This window comes from Fusarium phalaenopsidis (genome assembly GCF_050370095.1).
Source record: "Fusarium phalaenopsidis strain FUZ10S chromosome Unknown contig_32286, whole genome shotgun sequence".
NCBI classification, from domain to species: Eukaryota; Fungi; Ascomycota; class Sordariomycetes; order Hypocreales; family Nectriaceae; genus Fusarium; species Fusarium phalaenopsidis.
The window spans coordinates 2,322,562-2,342,484 of record NW_028145413.1 but is presented as its reverse complement, the minus strand read 5'-3'; the positions used below and the strand labels follow the sequence as shown (position 1 = coordinate 2,342,484).

The 19,923-nt window shown below is 54.9% G+C and overlaps 3 protein-coding genes across 3 annotated transcripts; all 3 read left to right on the top strand.

The window, feature by feature from the left end:
* Window positions 1-4,441: 4,441 nt before the first annotated feature.
* Window positions 4,442-6,698, top strand: LRP88_03041 (CASC3/Barentsz eIF4AIII binding-domain-containing protein; the record flags this gene model as incomplete). Its single annotated transcript, XM_083239671.1, has 2 exons — window positions 4,442-5,091; window positions 5,150-6,698. 2 exons carry the CDS (start codon window positions 4,442-4,444, stop codon window positions 6,696-6,698), a joined length of 2,199 nt encoding a protein of 732 aa, XP_083104801.1.
* A 4,981-nt stretch (window positions 6,699-11,679) lies between these two features.
* LRP88_03040 (uncharacterized protein) lies at window positions 11,680-14,550 on the top strand (the record flags this gene model as incomplete). Its single annotated transcript, XM_083239670.1, has 3 exons — window positions 11,680-11,802; window positions 11,944-12,976; window positions 13,025-14,550. The coding sequence occupies 3 exons, from the start codon at window positions 11,680-11,682 to the stop codon at window positions 14,548-14,550; spliced, it is 2,682 nt and encodes an 893-aa protein (XP_083104800.1).
* Window positions 14,551-15,760: 1,210 nt separating this feature from the next.
* Window positions 15,761-19,392, top strand: LRP88_03039 (uncharacterized protein; the record flags this gene model as incomplete). Its single annotated transcript, XM_083239669.1, has 2 exons — window positions 15,761-18,809; window positions 18,863-19,392. The coding sequence occupies 2 exons, from the start codon at window positions 15,761-15,763 to the stop codon at window positions 19,390-19,392; spliced, it is 3,579 nt and encodes a 1,192-aa protein (XP_083104799.1).
* Window positions 19,393-19,923: the final 531 nt, after the last annotated feature.

Here is a 19,923-nt window from a genome sequence, read left to right as displayed (position 1 = left end):
GATGGCGGGTTGTGCGGACAAGCTTGAAGCTGTCTCGAGGGTCGTATGAGGAAGGCTGATTCAGGGGCAGAAGGGTCGAGTAGGAGGAGAAGAGGCTTGTGAGAGGGAATTGGCGCAGAGGGAGAGGGGTATATGGTGTTGTAGCAGTAGAGATTGCGGCGGCGGTGGTGGTGGTGGTGGTGGTGGTGGCAGTGGTGGAGGGGGATGGACGTGACGATCTGGTGTTGGGACGGGACCTAGCCATCCATCACCGTAGCAGAGCAGCTGCACCAGTGACAAGCCCTGGAGCTCCCCCTCCTCGCTTGGCTAGGCTGGACCCCGCTGGGAGCCGTGCCCTGTCAGTTGCGTAAGGTGTGCTAACCTCCGCTATCTCTAGCCTCTTGATACCATGGACAACCCCACCATGAACGGGCTTGAAAGGAGGGGAAGCTCTTCTGCATCAGGCTCGATATGGCCTTGTGATCAAGGCGGACAAGTCAACAACTCTCTGGGGTATAATCACAATTGCACCTGTTTTAGGCTGTCACCCAGTTTTACGATACGATTGTGAGCTGGCACCACGACGACATCAGCAGCTTTTGACAATCAAACATAACCCCGCCTTTCCATTGATTCAGGGAGTCCTTGTCTCCACTGAAGCAACCGACGAAGCTCAGCGGCTATGCCGCCGTTTTCCACAGACTGGGCTTAGGTGCTCATTAGCTGGCTGCATTGGCTGGGTAGAGCTACGTCACAGTGGAGAGGGCACAAAGGGCTTGTGATAATATCACGGCGCTTCACTCGCAATCCACGAGAATGCCAACCAGGGATCGAAGCTAATGGGGAGACGGGCTAGGTTTGAAGGGATGCTAAGAAACCAAAAAGTACTCGCCATTGGCTCGGCAAGCATTTGCCAACCGTGGGGTAAAGATGCCCTGCTGCGGAGGAATGTCTTGCTTCTTGGCCCTTTTTTTTTTGTCCCTTCAGGTTAATTTCTATTACCCCATGTCTCCTTTTTTAACTCGTCCGGACAACGTCCGCTGGCGAGAGCCAAGAATGGGATCTGACTCTGGGGAATAATGAGATCCTGCGAGGGTTTTGCTTTTAGATCTGACATGGCTGATTTCGCTGCATGTGTGCAGGAGAGGCTCAACATCTTGGCGTCGATGAGATGAAAGGCAGATACGAAACCAAGCAAAGAAATAATTATATCGAAAAGAGCTGTTCTCCGTTATCACTTTTATTTAACCTTGTTGAGGTGTTTGATTGGAGGCAAACTTGCTTCATCGTCAGTGGCATCATCGTTGGGCTCGCAACAACTTTGCTGTCAACTCATAGAGACATCGAGTCAGTTCAAGTCGACCTATCACAACGAAACGTGCTTTTCCCGGACAACCTTGGGACAGAAGCTTCAAAAAAAAAGCTGACCAGTCAACAGATTCCTCAAGATGTCTCAGAACCTCGCCCGTGCTACTAACTATGGAACTCAGTGTTGGCATCCCGCAGTCCACAAAACCAACGCCCTCAGCAATCAAATTCCAGGAATTATGCATCAACCGACACCCGGTGCAGATGTTTCAAGTGGGAGGGGCTGTCTTAGTATTCGGCCCTCGGTTCAAGTATTGCAACTCCCTTTCAGCAACATCCTTCAGGCCTGAATATAGCCAGCGTGTTGAATTACGGATCATTGACCATTTGTTCGCAAGTCTCCATGTGGAAGAGATCAATGATTCAAGAGTGATAGTTATCACTGTTGAGAGATGGGCTGTTGTCCATATCCTCTTAGTGTAGTCGAATACATCCCTCGTCCAAGGCCGAGATCAAGCATCCATTGAAGACGCTGTGGTTTCAACTCGTAAAATCGGTCTGGAATTATGAAAATACATAGATATAAATGTAAGGCAGGCTCGAGGACTGATTCAATGGGCAAAACGCTTGTACATTCATGCGACTTCCAGCTTCAAGTGCTGCCTCTATTGGCATGCTTCATTCTTGGTGGCCCGTCCTCACCAACCAAAACCAGCCGTATTCCACGTCTGGAACAAATTAATAGATGAATTGAGCAGGGCCGTCTCATCTATATTCTATATATGTATTTTGCTTTATCTTAAGACATATGGTTCCGATACTTTGCTTGTCATTTCATGTCGCACCCAACACACAAGCCAGCTCGCCATCAATGCCTACCATTATCTCGTTTCCACCAAACCAGAGCAATCACAGAATGCTTTCCCCTAGGGCAGTACAACTTAATTCGCGTTAAATACTCCTGGCTCATCCTTATCAACGCACTCTACTACTGAGAAAAATCAAGGTACAGTCCGAGTCCCACGTTCACAATAGCTCGCCTGATTCACCTTTGCCGCATCAAGTACAGCATTTTATAGTAAACCAGAGAGAAAAAAATCGACAGGTAACTCACTGTTCCTGCTTCACATAATCTCTAGATCCTCAAATCCAGTTGGCAGATTCAAACGGAGCCAAACTTGCGTCGTACCACCTACAACTGGTGATCTAGCCTTGGGCTTCTTTTCATCCACCCAAGACCGGCATTGCCATTAGTGTTGAGTATGGTTTTCGAAGTGACGGGCGACTACCTAGGCAGCGAGAATGACTCTTGTGTGTTACGTGACTTACGTCTCCTCGCGTTGTTGTGAAGGGAAGGCGAACTGGGCCGCCAGAAGTGACAGGTGACCGAGACAACCATAGATAGTCAAGGTTACAACAGAGTACAAGGCCATCAGAGGAGATAAGAAAGTGGAGGAGGTTGAATGTTCAAAATAAATAATTAAAGAATACCTACCTATTCTGGAAGTTTCAGAGGTAGATGCGAGTTATTAATAGTATCCTAAGGATCAGCTATAGCTTCATAACCCTGGGCAGCATCATCATAAATTTAGGTTGTTAAAAACGACCTCAACCTTGTCCAGCCTACCTATTTAGGTAAGTCGGGTCAATTGCCGTGGCCAGTTGAAAAACATGACTTCTCCAATCAAGACAGGTACACGGGGTGTATTCTCGTGTTCGCTGCTGCGTATACAAAAATATAGCTACTTTTAGATGTCCAGTTTTCTCTATTTTTGGGGGATTGATAACTGTTAAATGCAAACCAGTCAACCTGGGTGGCATGGTCAACAACAATCTGGCGTGATCTGACGTCGAATGCAGGACGCCCAGGCAGACGGTAGGCAACGCGGGGCAACAAGGAAAAAAAAAACATGGTGACAAATGGGGGTTGAAAATGACTTCCATGGACAAGTACCCGCAATCATCAAGACGAGAGGTGACCCTCTGGCATCATGTGTTTGATGCAGTGTGGTGCAGCAGGGTCGTCTGGCAAGATGGCTCACAGCCCAGGTAGGGCCTGAGGGGGAGACGTCGTCCGTCACGGAGGATACAGGTCGCTGCTGATTGCGCCTCAAGTCGCATAAAGCGGGACGAGGCGAATGTGATTTGCCCTTTGACGGGTTGCGCTGCGCAACAGAGCGACGGGAGGAATGAGCAAGTCCGCAATCGGGACTGTCTCTGGTGGCATTATGACCCGGAAGCAAAAGAGAGTGCTTCTCTCACTGTCTCTGGGCGCGGCGGATGCTGTGGTGATTCTAATGATGATGAATCAAGAGCCCGCCCATGGATGCTTCGGACAGCAGCGTTGGATGGGCGATGGGGCTAACGTGCAATGAAGTAAGCCTCCTCAGCAACTCTCTTGCTACCGGTGGTGGGGGAACTAGTCTGACATGTCACGGCGCACCGCAGGCTTGCGTGGGCGGTACTTGTTTGCTTGGGTGGGTGGACAGGCTCAGTAACATGGATGGGGCTGGCTGGCAGTCAGTCAGTGGTAGTAGAGGTGCTGGCGGCGGACCACCACCTCATCGGCCGGGGGCCCAGCAGTTTTTGGCGATCCATCCGATTTACCTTGCCAAATCTTCTCTTGGAACCACCATCACCACATATCTTTGCTGCTCTCGTGTCTCTTCCTCCTCCTCCACTCGCCGCCTCTTCCTCCCCCCTTCTCTCTCTCGCGACTGTCGCTCTCCACCATCGCCCTCCAGCTGCAGCCTCGAGTTCTGCATCACGGCGTGAGAGCTTCCATCGAGCCTCCTCCCTTCCCCTTTCCCCTCTCTCTTCTTTTTTTCTTGGTTCCTCTCTGCGTTGTCTCTCGGGTTCCTCGTCTAGCGGCTGGTCGGTTGCTCTTGCGTCTAGGTCTATTTCCATCAGCATCGGGTGTATTTTTGGGGTTAATTCGATTCTTGATCTCGTGCTCTTCGCCGCCGGCCGGTTTTTGGTTGTCCTCGGCCTCAAACTCGACGTCTTCTCGCTCGCTCGCTTCGCTGTTGTTCTCTCGCATTCCCCCCCGGCCGCCGCCGCCGCCGCATGACAACCACGTCTCGTCGCATCCCATCTCTCGAGTCCACAAAGCCCCCTCGGTCGCCTCCTTCATCTCCCTCATCGCTGCGCAACCATGGCTGCGGCTCCTCGTCGTAGAAAGCTGATCGGTCAACGCCGCCGCGTCGAGGACGAGGGCGACGACGAGGGTGGCCCGGACGCTCTCGACCTCGATGACGATAGCATCACCGACGGCTCCCTGACCGACGACAATGATCCGGCCGATGACAGCGATACTAGCAACATCGACGAGGCCTCCCCGACGGCTCCAAATGCGAGGAAGAAGGCCAATGGCGCTCCTGCTGCTCCAAGACACGCCGGACATGCCTCCAAGTTGGGCACCGACTCTGGCCATGACGGCAAGCCTGTGACGGATACCGACATGATGCTTCACGGTCTTTCCATCACGGATCAGTCTCCGCCTGACCAGGTGATGCATTTCGACGAGGTGACGGCCCCGTCGCCCCCCAGATCGCCTGCGGCTCCCATCGTCGTGAGCTCGGCGTCTGCTAGGCCACAGGCAGCCACTGCGAATCGACGTCGCCAGGAGCACGAAGACTACAAGCGCAGGAGAGACGAGGATCCTGCCTTTGTGCCCAACCGCGGCGCCTTTTTCATGCACGACCACAGGCATGCCGGGCCTGCGGCGAATGGCTTCCGCCCTTTCGGACGAGGTCGAGGTAGAGGCGGACGTGGTGGTATCGGGGGTCCGTATGCACCCATCAAGTATGTCATCACCCGTCACTCCCCCTCTTCGGTACCGTAGGTATACTGACCGATACAGTCAATTGCACCACCCGGGAGACCCAACGACCAACTCTCCGTGGACCCATGATATGCACGAGACTGTTGTAGAGCCGCCGCCTCCAGCACGGCCTCGACATATGATTGATGATGAGGGTCCAGCCAACGGGAATGGTTTCATTCCCACCTGTGAACCCAGCCTGACTCCCATCAACCGGACCCTCTCCACCGAGAAACACATTGGCAACACGCAGGTCCGGGTCTTCCTTCCGTCCATGAAGGCCCCAGCCGTCATCCCACGTCTTGCCGTCAAGCAGTACACCAAGCTACCCGATCACCGACCTCCTCTGCGTCGGGACAAGCCCGTCCGCATCTCGCTCCCCGAAAACCCTCCTCGATATATTTATCCCGCCGCTGACAGATCCTTCATCTTTATTCCGCGGGCAATGAGGCCGAACCAGCAACGTATGCGAGGAAAGCCCCGTTCTGGCTTCGGTTCCATGGGTGGATTCTCGAGACGGACCAGCATGTTTGGTGGTAGCTACTACGGCGGCAGCGTGTACACGCCCAGCGTGGCCCTTAGCAGGCGATCGTCCATCGTTGATCGAGACTACATGTTCTCTCCTACCGGCTCCGTCATCTCTCGGCCACCGATCCCTGTTGAGAACGCTCGACCGGTTGTTCGACTTCCCCCTGCTCCTCGTCCAGACGTGCCCCCCATGAACACGATGGCTCCTCCTCCAATGGCAGCTCCTATGCCCGTCTCCATCCCCGGACCGGCCGATCCAGCTTTTGCCGTTGAGCGACCTATCATGTCTGAGACATCGATTAATGATCTGCCCCCGCCGCAGACATACCCGCTTCCCCAGAAGCCTGCCTTCCAGGAGAACCGGCCAACATCAGCGCTGCCTATGCATCAGCCTCGTCCGCAGAAGAGCATTTCAGTTGCCGATATTGAATCGCCTACGTTAACGCAGGGTCCTCAGGCCTTCCAGCAGGCCTTCCATCAGCAGGTGCCGATCCAGATGGCTAATGGCCTCTCTCAAGAATCCCACAACCGTCAGCCTTCGTACCCATCTCAGCTTTCAACCGGCACCCCCCTGTCCCAGATTCCTGAGAGGGCTATCCATGCTGCACCATTCCAGCCCAATACGTACGGCCAGCAACCGTACTACAACCAGCAGCCTTACCAGGCGCAGCCGCCTCAACCCCAGCCTCAGCCCCAGCAAGGCTATTACTACCCGCCCAACTACAACAATCCTAACATGGCGCCTTCAGGTGGTCCACCTCCGTTTGTCCCTGGTCAGCCAGGTCCTCCTGGCAGCTACACACCTCAGAACCAACCTGAGCAACTCGCTATGCCCGGCAGCGGCCAACCCCCTCCAGCGAATCTTGTGGCGCAGGAGGTCAACGGCATGGTCTATTATTATGACGCCTCTCAGCTCCCGCCAGTCAACAACTATCCTACCTACTCGGCCCCTCAGGGATACCAGCCTAGTGTGATAGGTATGAACGGCATGGTGACACCCAGCCCAGACACGTTCTACTATCCCCAGCAGGCCCCCGGCATGGTCTACTACCCGCAGTAGAACTGTGACATGTCTGGTTACCCTTTCTTCACTTATCCCAATGCTTTCTACGCGTACTCGATTTAATAGCTACAACTACGACCTTATACCTAAAAAACACAAAAGCACTTGCGACGTTTATTCCCAAAAAGCCCCGCGGGGCAGCAGGAGGAGGCAGTGGAGATGATAGGCGTCTATGATACACCTCGGGGGATTGAGGTTTCATCTCGAGACGGTTGGAGATCCCCTGATGATTCGTATTGCGATCACAGGTCTCGTGGACGACATATTCTTATTTTGTGCCTGAAAGGCTCCCAGCCAAAGAGAAGATGGCTGCGTGATGACTACCATAACTCTACGGACTCGGCATCATTACCTGGAATGGATTGACGGATGGGAGTTGATCGAGTAAGGGTATCATGACTGGTATTCTTATCATTGACAGGAGATGGAGTTTTTTTCATGGCCGGTGAAGTCGGGATGGATAGGAAGAAGTTTGGAGGTTGGAGGGGGAGGTGGTTTGCTAGGGATTTCTGCTCCTTGCCTTAGCAATCCATCTATTCTTCCCCTATTCTGTGTGTTTTGGTGTAAATTCATGCGTGGCGCTGTGCTTTGAAGGCAACGGCGTTTGGGTGTCTGTCTGTCTGGAGCACTATATACCTGAATTCACGGTCTGTGGTTGATGTTGGTGAATCAAGTCTTGGGCACAGCAGGATGCCTACGGTCTCTCTCGTGTGAGTCACGGTTCAATTGATGATGGTCCGAGGAGCTCATCATAGCCCGAGGCAGTGAGTAAAACTCTGAGCAAAGAGCACAGAAGAAGCCGAGCTTGATCATGACGCCTTTCTTGGCCCTTCGGTCCGGTCGTCCATCTGAGCTGTTCACACGTCATAGCAGCGGAGCTCTGACGGGCATGTGCAATTGAGGGGGAGCATTTGTTGATTCCCCGTCTCCACCTCGCTTAAAGACATCCATAGCTCCATGGGTAGCATGGCTATGCTTCCCGTTTCGAGAGACTCATGTGAGGACTGTCGAGTCAGGCATTGGCCAACCAGATGATGGCTCAGCCATGGTCATAAGTCAGCCATGGGGAACATGGGTCCATGGGGAACATGGGTCCATGGGGAAAGGTTAAACTCGGCAACGACAAGAGAAATTTCGTCTTGTTTCGTTTCGTGTCTGACTTTGTTCGCGGGGAAACATCGAACCCCTGGGATGACGAACAAGCATGGGGATTGGTTCCGTTGCTCCATCTGGAGATAGGAAACAGGGGATAATAAAAAAAGCAGAGCAGTCAGGCGACCCCAAGCGCCGGAGTGGCCATGTATGTACAAAGTTGAATGGCTCTTTTTCCGGGGTGACACGGACGGGTTTGCTGTTTGTTGGATTCCTTTGCACGTACATACACGACTGGCATGGGGTAAGAGACGCGAGTTGACGTTTCTGGAAACCAGGTGTACAAATACCAGGGGGGAGGGGGAGGGCAATTAGAGGTTGGGGACGGGTACTTGGGTTTGGATGATGCGGTAATGAAGTCACGGACGATACTTTTGATACTGTACGGACATTTTGCTTCCAAGTGACAGCACAGGTTTTTCAACGTTCATGTCTAGGGTAGGGATGCATGTACGGACATGGGGAGCTGAGGCTTGGCGGGGGATACTTTACGTACGAAGTATTGAGGTTTGCATGGAGTCGTGTCCAGGTTGGAAGTAAAAGTGTTGTGAGCTCGTGGTCATTGAACAGAGTTGGAAATAGGTACCCGTGTACTTAGAAGCTGTTGAAATTCCCATCATGGAGGTTCAACTGATCATCTGCATGTCCCAAGACGCCTCCAACAGATGCAGTCAGCAAAAGCCAACCAAGGTGAATCATCGAGTCTAGAAAGCTGCAAGGACAGGACGGGATAAGCTCCAGGAGCTCGTGTCGTATGTCGTTCGAGCCTCTAGCTCACCTCACTCTCAATTCCGACTCGTCAAACCAACTGTCCGCGGTCCGAGTCAGACTGTCGTGATTGGAAGTGGGAGCGGAGAGAGAGAGGGGGAGGCGGCGGCGGCGGCGCGCAATGTGTGTGATACTGTACGACGCACATTCCAAAACCGCGTCGAGCTGCCTCTGCGTCACGCGATAGAGATTGGATAGCAGCTTGCATCGGATCGCCTCGACTAGGTGGTGGAGGACGGATAGTGACAGGCTAGAGGGGAAGCAGGGCGGCGCGCTAACAGACGGCATGTACTCCCGTCCTCGTACTGCACACTATCTCGTCCCCCGCCTCGAGTGACAACAAGCCTGAGACTGGAGAGAGCCAGGATGCCCAAGTCCTACTGTAGGCAAGGCAAGGTACTAGCTTCTGTGGGTGGACCAGGTGTATCAGCGTCAGGGATGGTCTGGCCTGTCCAAGGTAGCCGGATCTATCTAGAGATTTGTCCAGATGATCTGTGTTTATTTTTCCTTGGGCGGTGCATTGACGCTGTTGATGCCAGGAACTCGAAGGCCCCTGGAGTGCGAGTCCCTGGGTTCTGGATCCCATGCCTGGGGGCAGTTTGATTTCTTTTACAAAGACATATTCGGCGGAGGAGGCTGTCCGTCGCCGAGCGGAAGCTGTCTCAGACGGTGACAGTATCCGTAAGCAATGTCTTGATCGCTTGTGAGGCGAACTATCTTAGGCGACAAGACATACGCAAACTCAGTGCCTCGCGTCCTTGCAGCCTTGAAAGAAAGATGGTGATGATGATAGTAAACACGAACCAAGGCTGACCAAGCGTTGGTGCTGGCGCTGTAGGTGGCTAAGCCGCTGCCTCCCTGCTTCTGGGCGCGTTCCAGGTCAAGCCCGGACGTCCCGGGGGTGCGGTTCGGTCGGATTGATAGTGAGCTGGGGTTAAAGATGCACTGTACTGTACGACATCTATCGCTGGTCTGAGCTGAGTGGTGAATCGCCAATCGAGCTGCAACAACGCAACCGCGATAGAGGCTGGGAATCTGGAAAAGCCCTGGGGGGGGAATGCTCATCTGAAAGAAACACCGTGTCCCGAGACAAGACCGAGAACTCGACAAAAGCAACATTTCCTTCTCCATGTGTCGCGTCGAGCCCTTCGAAAGCGGGGGATGGCTCTTCCCAGGGCCCATCGTGACCGCGAGTCCGTGACCTGAAGAGCATGGATGGCGGCATCGGTGAGGCGGCATTGCGTAAGTATACTGTACAGTACCCCCTGGTCGTCCACCGATCAAGAGCTCAGAGGGAAGCATTTGCCGTCATGTGGTACCTGGCCGCAGATAGCGTCTGGGGTTGAGACAGGGCCTGCGTGAGGCTCTCGCCCTATCGCGCGTCTGGTAGCCCGTCTCCCCTGCCCCTCTTTTCAGTGGCCCAGGACGCCACTCGTAGCCTGTTTTATGCTCCCCACTCTTTCTGATCAATCCTGGGGATGGGCTACAGAGAGCGACCTAGAATTTGACAACAAGGGACCAGGGGGTGACAGAATGGATGGATGGATGGATTGCACAGTGACCAGGCAGATGATGGAGGTTGTCAGTCAGTCAAGTCCTTTCAGGGGTATTGATGGCGAAGAAGAGGAGAGAAGAAACTAGAGATGAATCTGATCAACCTTGTTTCAACCCATGTCCTAATGTCAGAGTAGTCGTCATGATACCTGAGAGAAAGCCAAGTCTCAGCTGTATCGATAGTGCATGTTTTTTTTCTACTCTTGCGCCTTTCGGTGGAGAACGTCGAACCAACAAGCAAAGAGAACTCCACCGCCCATCGATTCACAGGTCACAGGGAGAGAAGAAAGTCGACGGTGTTACTCACAGTTTGTCCATTTCGGCTTTTACCCTGACGTTGGTTTCTCGGAGGCGACTGTTTGAGAATCACCCTGGTTGCCTTGAGGACTCGAGTGGCCAAAAGAGCCTGCCTGATGCCTTGCTTCAGAGAAGAAGGTGGAAGAAGTGTACAGTAATGAATAAAGTGCACTTTCTAGCAAGGCAGCCTGGGCAAAGGGGATTCAAAGAGGCGGGCTAGACCACCGTCGTAGAGACCAATTGCAACAGAGGATGGAAGTCGTACCTAAGTACACGCCCCTGGGCTGGAACGACCTCGTCATCACCAGTTCCGTCCTGCGACTTGTAGGTTTTTGCCTTTGGCCCCAAGTGCTGCGTTTGTCGCCTCAAGCTTTCTCACATCCGGGGCGCCAGGCGGACTCCTCCGTACTGTAGAGCTGACGGCCCCGTCACTGGTAGGTGACTCTGGACCTGGGCCTGGGATGGGGATGGCCGCACTAACACCGAAAAAGTACCCCGATCGACCGACCCCCTCCCCCAGTGCCGAAGGCAACCAGGCTCCCCCGTCAGCTGGTGCACCTGTGACCTCGCCAAGTTACAGCAGAGACGGCGACAAGCCTGCCCGGGGCCCAGTCAAGTTGCCAGCGGCGGCGGGTAGCGAGTGGACTGGGCCCCGTGGAAGCCGCCGTTCGTAGGTGGTACAGTGCCTAGCATTAGGTAGGCTGGATCCTAGCAGCAGTAACTCGCAGCCCGCCGGTAGCAGCAGCGGCAGGAGCAGCTGGCAACACCTAAGCACCTAGACGCGAGGAAGGTGCCCGTGCGGAAGCTTTCAAGTCCTGGACGGGCTCTCTTTTAACTTACTTCTCCCGCTTCCTCCCTCGTTCTTACTTCTCCCATCGCTACCCCGTTTTCCTTCAAAAACCCTATCCCCCCAGACCTCCGACAGATCTCTCCCCCCTTCCCCTTCCACACTGCATCCTTCCTCTCCGTGAGATATTCCCCGGGCGCATCTCTACGACGGGCGACGGCCGTCCTGTCACCGCCGATTCCTTATCTCGGCCGATAACAGCATCCTCGTCACCGCCCCGAACTAGCAATGTAAGGCTCCACCCGTCAGCATCGTCGTCATCCTCTCCTTCAACATCCTCATCCATCGAGGATCGAGGCGGCGGAATAAATTCATTCTAACATTTTCTCGCGATAGCATCAGCCGGAGCATACTTTCGCCATGGCTACCCATTCGCATTCTACTCTTGACCATGTCATCACCGTCAAGGTGATGTTCGAGGGCATCACTCGACGTACCAAGATGCCTCTTCGGGACATGGTCCCCAAGACCTTCGAGACTAACGTATGTTGACATCTCCATCACGCCTTTCAATTTACTTCACATTGGCTGTATTTTCCATCTACTTCTTCACATACATGGCCTTTCCTCATTAGCTGCACGACGCCATCACGAGCAATTGCCTGGAAACTAACTCTCAGCCAGCTCCGAACCTTCCTCCACATTCCTGCCGATCTCGAGGTTACCTTTGAGCGATACTCTGACTCTGCAGGATCCTACGTCCTACTTGAGCCCGGCAACATCCCTATTTATAAGCAGCTTTACCGCGCTGCCAAGGCCAAGTCTAAGCTCAAGATCCGCGTCTCCATCAAGGACCTGTCCAAGACTATCCCCAAGCCCGTCACTGTCGAAGACGAGCCCGAGGCTTTCGCATCCCCCATCGCCCCCAAGATGACCGAGGAGACGCCCAAGGACACCGCTCAGGAGAGCCAAGATGACGAAATCAGCGCCGTTCCCACTCCCACGGCTGAGGCTCCCGCCCCGACTCCAGTCGCGACCACCACACCGCCTGAAGCGACTCTCCCCGTCCGCGTCAGCCCTCTTTCTCGCACCTACAACGCAACTCTCCTCAACGATGCCGCTCGATACATCGGAGAGCGTCGTGACACTCGCCTGGACTTTGAGGCTCGACTTGCCAACTTTATGGAGCGACAGCGACAACCGACTCGCGCCCCCCGAACTTGCGGTCACAACTTGACCAACCCGCATGAGACCCCTTTCAATGTCTCCAAGCCCTGTATTCTCGCCGCCAGCCAGGCTCCTGCCATCTGCCCTGCCACTGGCGCTACCTTTGCCGTCTGCTGCAACAGCTGCGAGCTGACCATCCCTGATGTTCACTACCACTGCTCCACCTGCGACGACGGAGACTTTGACCTCTGCCAATCCTGCATCGACCAGGGAATCACCTGCCACGGCAAGGACCACTGGCTGATCAAGCGCACGACTGTCAACGGCCAGCTCGTGCAGAGCACCACCGAGACCATCGCCCCCAAGCCGAAGCCCGAGGTCAAGGTTGAGACCACCATTGAGACCAAGGTCGAGCCTAAGGTCGAGCCCAAGGTTGAACCCAAGATTGAGCCCAAGGATGAGGTTCCCTCTATTCGCCCCATGTTCGAGCCTCTGACTGCTCGATGGGCCAGCCTTGGCGTCATGCGAACTTGCAACTGCTGTGTTCGAGGTATGTATAAGTTCAGCGCTCATTGCCGGCAGAAACTAACCATCCTAGAATTCCCCGAGGCCGAGTTCCTTCACTGCACCGTCTGTGAAGACTTTGACCTGTGCCAAACATGCTTCGAAAAGGACGCTCATGGTCATCATCCCAAGCACGGCTTTGTCCCTGCTGTCAAGGACACCAAGATGCCTGACCACATCACTTCCAAGATGAAGCCTGGCCGCAACAACTTCCACCACGCTATCTGTGATGGCTGTGACAAGTACATTTCTGGTGTCCGCCACAAGTGCCTGGACTGCCCCGACTGGGACTTCTGCTCCACTTGCATGATGTCTTCCAAGATCACTCACCACGGCCACCGATTTGTGCCAATCTATGAGCAGCTCACTGACGTTCGGGTCCGAACTCCTCCTGCCGTCCATATTGGCATCTGCTGTGATGGCCCTCTCTGCTGCGAGAGCGAGGCCTATCCCAACTACATTCGCGGTACCCGCTACAAGTGCGCTATCTGCAGCGACCTGGACTTCTGCGCCAACTGCGAGGCTAGCCCTATGAACACTCACAACAAGACTCACCCCTTGATCAAGTTCAAAACTCCTGTCCGCCACGTCAGCGTTACCACTACTGGCGAGCACCAGAACGGCGAGCAAATGCGTGAGATGGGTGACCGCATTCCCACCCCCAAGGCCCCTGAGCCTGTGCCCGCGGCACGAAGCAACTCTATTCCCGTCCGCACCATTGTCGACGTGAAGCCAACAGAGCCCGCCCCTGTTGAGGTCGTTGCCAAGGCTCCTGAGCCCGTTGTCAAGGCTGAGGATGAGAAGAAGCGCGAGGCTTCCATCCCCGTCCCAGCTCCCCTTGAGGAGCTGAAGGCTGTCTTCGTCCGTGACACTATTCAGGACGGCACTATCCTCCCTCCCAACCACGTTTTCGAGCAGACCTGGACTATGCGGAACGAGGGCAAGGAGACCTGGCCCGCTGGCTGCAGCGTTAGGTTTGTCGGTGGTGACTACATGGGTCACGTCGACTCCAACCACCCTGCTGGTGTCTCGGAGCTCCTCTCTGCCTCCGAGTCTACTGTCTGCTACGCTCCCCTCGCCCCCGGCCAGGAGTTCCCCTTCACAGTGCTGCTCCGCACTCCTGCCCGCCCTGGCAAGGTCATCTCGTACTGGCGTCTGACCAACCCCGAAGGCGAGAGGTTCGGCCACCGTCTCTGGTGCGACGTCAATGTCCGCATGGTCAAGAAGGAGGTCAAGCCTGAGCCCAAGCCTGAGCCCGTGCCCGAGCCTGAAGTCAAGGAGCCGACCCCAGTCGAGGAGCCCCAGCAGGAGGAGGAGAGCCAGGCTTCGAGCCAGATGATCTTCCCCAAGCTCGAGAAGGAGTCGCCTGTGGCCAGCATGCACGAGGCTGCTGAGCCCGCTCCCGCCGTTGAGGAGCCGGAAACCAAGGAGGCTGAAAGTGCCGAAGACGACTGGGACTACTCCGACGATGGCTTCATGACGGACGAGGAGTACGACATTCTGGATGCCTCAGATGAGGAATATCTGGAAGAACAAAAGAAGAAGCTCGCTACTAAGTAAGCGAGCGCGCTGTTGTTGATTTTTTAAGCTGGGATATGGGTCTTGGATTTTGATTTGCTTGCGATGATCATCTTGTGTGTCGTCTCCCCTTCTTTTGCTCTGTTGTACTATTTCTTCTGTCTTCTCCTCGTCAAGGTTGGCGAATCTTACGACAATCTTGCACAAGCTGGCCGGAAAACAGTCGCCGCCAGGTATTACAGATTTCAAGTCGTATCTTGTTCCGTGAGGGGAGCCCACGCTCTTTAGTTAGGACTGACCGATAAGGATGCAAAAAATGGAACTTGCTCTTTTACTGTCATATGGTGTGCCTTGTTGATAATGCCTGTGATGTTTTTGATGGTGACTTTTGCCTTGGAGGTGGCAATGCTCTTTGTGTGCCAGGTTCTTGGTGCCCAAGCCCCAACGACAGGCATCCAGATGTGGGTGGATGGATGGATGCAGCTGATGCAGCAAGTACCAAGGTCGATGGACCTCAAGTTTTTACGCAGGGCGATGCTCGTTGGGTCCGAAATGATTGGCGTGAACGGACCGTGTAGTGAATCCGTGCTTGTACGAGGGATCCAGAGGATTCCAGGTACACCAACTAAACAGGAATCATAATCCGTACTTGCATCCAAGATGACTGGAGGTGGACTGAGCGCGCGAGGGTGGATAGAGCGAGGAGAGGTGGTGACAAAGAGACGCCAAGTCACGAGACCTGCACGCATTCCGCAAGACCGGCGTTGCTCTTTTTAGCCTTAGTCTTGGTGCCTGAGGAGTCAGGTCCGCCTTTATTACCTTGGTGACGGCAGGTCCGCCCACAGAGGGTAAAGAGGACCCGCCTTTATTTTTTTTCTGAAAGAAAGCCTTTGCTCTCAGCAGGTAGTGCCCAGCAGCGTCGCTCGCACACCCAAAACACCACCCACCTTCGCCCTCGTGCAACTCGCCTTCTCGTGCCGTTTCCCCAGGGCGACCTCGGGCCAAATGCGATTGCGCTGCCATCAAAGCCGCATCGCCAAACTTCAAGGACAGCTTGTGTAAGCTCCTTGTCCATTGTTCCAGATCGAATACTCGCTTCCGCCCGTTCCCTTTGGGCCCGCCCCTTTCGTCTGCGAGCCACCTCACGCCCATCGAGCTCAAAACGCGCGACGTCGAGTTCGATATTTCTTTCATCACCACCCTGCCAACACACTCACCCGCTTAATATCTCCCCCATCTACGGTCGCGCGAGATGGTCACCTTTTCACTCCCCGGCGACGGCGACGCCGCTGATGCCGGCAGGAGCACACCTCGTCCGCGTCCTGCTCTGCCTTTCGCAAAGCGCGCCTACGTCTCGACCCCATACAAGACCAGCCGTCTCAGTGGTACTCCCCAATCGTCGCGGAGGCTGTTGACGACTCGCGATGAGGTTCCATCCAGCAGTCTGAGCAAGAGCTCGATTGCCACCGCCCGCAACATCTTCCGGGTCTCTGCCGTCGCCGACACGCCCCTGGTGGCGCCCTTCTCCCCCAGCCTACCTCAGAGCACCATGAAGAAGGTGTTTGCCCCTGGCGCTACTCCCGAGCCGAGTCGGACATTCCGAGAGTCGACTGCACAGGCTACGCCGCGGGGCATGGCGTCAAAGGCCACGTCCAAGGAGCTGTTCACCATGCGCATCGAGGATCCGGATCCAGAGCTCTCTGGTGAGGCTCTCACCAAGAAGATCCCCAAGGATTGGAACTCGAAGGGATCCATCTACGCTGACCAGTTCCTCTCCCACCTCTGCCCTCCAGACTTTGATGACGAGCAGCGACGGCAATTCTTCTGCATCCTCGACCTTCGACGGCTCAAATATGCGGCGAACGAGATCTTTTCCAAGAAGGATTGGAAGTTGAACGTCGTCAACTTTGCAAAGGAGTTTGAAAAGAGCCGGAGTATCATTCTGCTGCGGTACGGTCTGTACGAGTTCCAGAACGTCAAGCCATCCAAGGATGTTCTCAAGAGGTGGCGTCGAGAGCATGGTCTCCCTGAGCCTGAGGAGGAGGATGCTGAGCCCACTCCTACCAAGCCCACGGCCTCGAAGAAGCGCAAGGCCGACGATGATCTTTCCAAGGACACTATCTCGAACGGCATCTCGACCACCCACAAACGACGCGCTCCCGAGCAGGACGAGACACCTGTGGAGGCACCTGTTGAGGTACCCACGCCTGCGTCTGTTCTTGGCAAGAACAAGCGCAGGGTTTCAGTGAGCGATGAGGCCGAGAGTCAGCCTGCCAAGATGCAAAAGGGCCAAGCCTCTATGGCCAAGTCATTGTTCGAGAAGATTGCAAACAAGTCGTCTACGCCCGTCGGTTCCCCTCTGAAGCCCTCCACTAAGCCCGCCGATGAGGCCGGCAGCGCCAAACCGAACCCGTTCGCTTTCAACAAGCCCACCAGCGGCGGATCTGCACTTGCCCGCAGCGTGTTCCAGCAGAATCTCAAGCCAGGCAATGCCGCGGCTGGTGGCAACATTTTTGGTTATCTTTCTGATGCAAGCTCGGCCAAGAACAGTGGTGTCGACGCCGATGCCGAGAGCGAGGCCGACTCAGATGCTGAGGAGGACAGCCAGGCGACAGCACAGAGTGACGAGCCCAGTGCTGCTGCCAGTGGCACTGAAACTGCTTCACAGGTCGGCACTGGTCTTTTCGCCCCGCAGGCTCCTACCAGTGGTGCTGTGGCCGATATCAGTGCGCCTGGAACTCGGGAGAGCACTCCCGGACGAAGCCTGTTCGATCGAGTCACAAAGGGCAGTGACGGTCAGCCTGTGCGCGTAGAGGACAAGGTTGAAACTGAAGCTCCTGAGCAGCCTGCTGCCAAGCCCGCTGACCAGACCTGGAATCCCACCACCACCCCCATCAAGTTTGCTCCATCCACTACCGGCCAGGCTGGCTCTCTCTTCGGCAAGACTACATCGGCGCCGACAAGCTCCCTGTTCGCTCCCAAGACCACTACCACCTCCAACATCTTTGGTGCCCCCAAGCAGGACAAGCCTGCTGAAAAGGAATCAACACCAGTCTCTGAACAGGCTGACAAGACGGGAGGTGAATCTGACAAGGAGAATGATCAGGCTCCCAAGAAGCCCCTGTTCGAGGTCAAGGCCCCGACTGCTCAGCCGAACTTTGGATCTTCTCTTTTCACCCCCAAGCCAGCTACTGAGACGCCTAAGGAGGCAGAGCCTACCAAGCCTGCTTCCAGCTTGTTTGGAGCGAAGCTCGACGACAAGCCCAGCACTCCTTCCACAACTAACTTGTTTGGTTCTGTTAGCAAGCCTGCGGAATCCAGTGGGCCTGTGATGCAGTCGTCGACGCTCTTCGGTGCCAAGCCTGCCGAGGGTGACAAGTCCTCTACAGCTCCTAAGACTTCACTCTTTGGTGGCGAGTCAACCACCCCGGCGTCATCTCTGTTTGGCGTCAAGCCTACATCAAATGCCACCAACTTGTTTGGAAATGCATCAACTACACCTGCTGCGAAGCCTCTATTCGGTGCCCCTAGCGCTAGTAGTGACGCATCGACCGCGCCCAAGACTGATGCTCCTGCTGCTGACAAGCCTGCTGCAGCCCCTATCTTCAGCTTTGGCGCCAAGCCCAATGGCACTTCGGAGCCTGCGAAGCCTCTCTTCGGCACACCCAAGTCGCCGGCTTCGTCTGGAGCGCCCATGTTTGGTGGTAGTCCCATGAAGCAGGACGCACCGTCACCAGCCAAGAAGGCCTTCAATGGTGGCAGCACTGGAGCGTCTGCGGCTCCCATCTTCAGCTTCGGCAGTGCTTCGGCTACGCCTGCTGCTCCCATCTTTGGCGGTGCTTCGGGCACCACCAACGGTGCCAACACAAGCTTCGGCGCTGCCAGCTCAACGAGCAATTCAGGATCCGGAGGCTTTTCTTTCCAGTCTGGAAACTCGGGATCTTCCTTCAACAACCCTTTCGCTTCGGGTAACAATGGAGGCAACTCTGGTTCGGCCCCGACCTCGACATCTGGAGGCATGTTCAACTTTGGAAGCACTTCAGCCGCGCCGAGTGGCTCCAGCCCATTCCAGTTTGGAAGTGCAAGTGGCAGCACAGCGGCACCGACGTTTGGCGCCAACCAGAGCAGCAACAACAACGCTCCTTCTTTTGGAAGCGCATCAGGATCTACTGGAGCGCCGGCGTTCAGCTTCTCGGGAGCCTCTCCGGCACAGAACTCGACGCCAACCTTTGGTTCCAACCAAGCTGCTCCGGCCTTTGGCAACCTCCAACCGCCAGCTGGTGGATCTACCACCGGGACCAGTAAGTCTCCTTTTCCACGTCGGAAAATCCTCCCACTAAAGCGACGGGTGTAGACACACCGTTCAGTCTTGGGGGAGGCTCTAGCCTGGCCACAACACCAGCTGGCGGGACCCCGGAACCATCCACCCAGGCTGAAGGAGCGGCGGCGGCCGGCGACGAGGGCGAAAAGCAAGATCAGGTGAACCTGACGGAGGGTCTTGAGAAGGATGAGGACGTGTTGCATGATGTACGAGCCAAGGTGCTGAAGTTTGTGCCGGCCGGTGAGAAGTCGGAGGAGAAGAAGTCCAAGTCTCAGAGCCCGTGGTCAACGCAGGGCGTGGGAGCTCTGCGGCTGCTGAAGCACAAGGAGACAAGCGTGGTGCGACTGCTCCTGCGGGCGGAGCCACGAGGACACATTGCGCTGAATCGAGCTGTCCTGCCAGACATGTCGTACAAGGCAGACAAGAAGTATGTCAAGATCACGACATCCAACGAGAAGGGAGACGGGCTCGAGACTTGGATGATCCAGGTCAAGACGGCAGACTTGGCAAAGGAGTTGGCGGCTGCCATGGAAAAGCACAAGGAGTTGAACAAGAAAAAGTAATGCGGAGGAAAACAGGAGTATACTAGAAGCACAATACGGGTGCCAGCATAGAAAGGTAAGGTTTTTTTGGGAGCAGCATGCATTGCGGGCGTTGCGAAGGGATTCGAGGTTCTTGTCTTCCATCTTCAGCGGAGGGGAGGCCAAGGCGAGACATTTGATGGGAGATGTTATTTTCCCAGCAGGCAAAGAAAGATTGACTTTGACTCGTATGAAATACAAAAGTTGCGTTCCATAAGCAACCAAGCAAGCATTGGAGGGGGCCACAGTAACAGAGACCCCTGTTGTTTTGTCTTATCAAGTACCGAGTGATGGTATGCCATCTCGTCTTAGCAGAGACTGATATAGGAAGGGTTGTTGTGTAAGATGGGACAGCGGAGACAAGGCATCTGCTGAGTGAGTGAGTGTATCAATAGTTGTAGGGGGAACTACATGTACTACATGTGCAAATCCAATTTCATTTGTAACAATACTTCGTCTATTAAATGTAATGTAATGTAATAGTGATGTTAGATGTCTATCGCCTATAGTGGT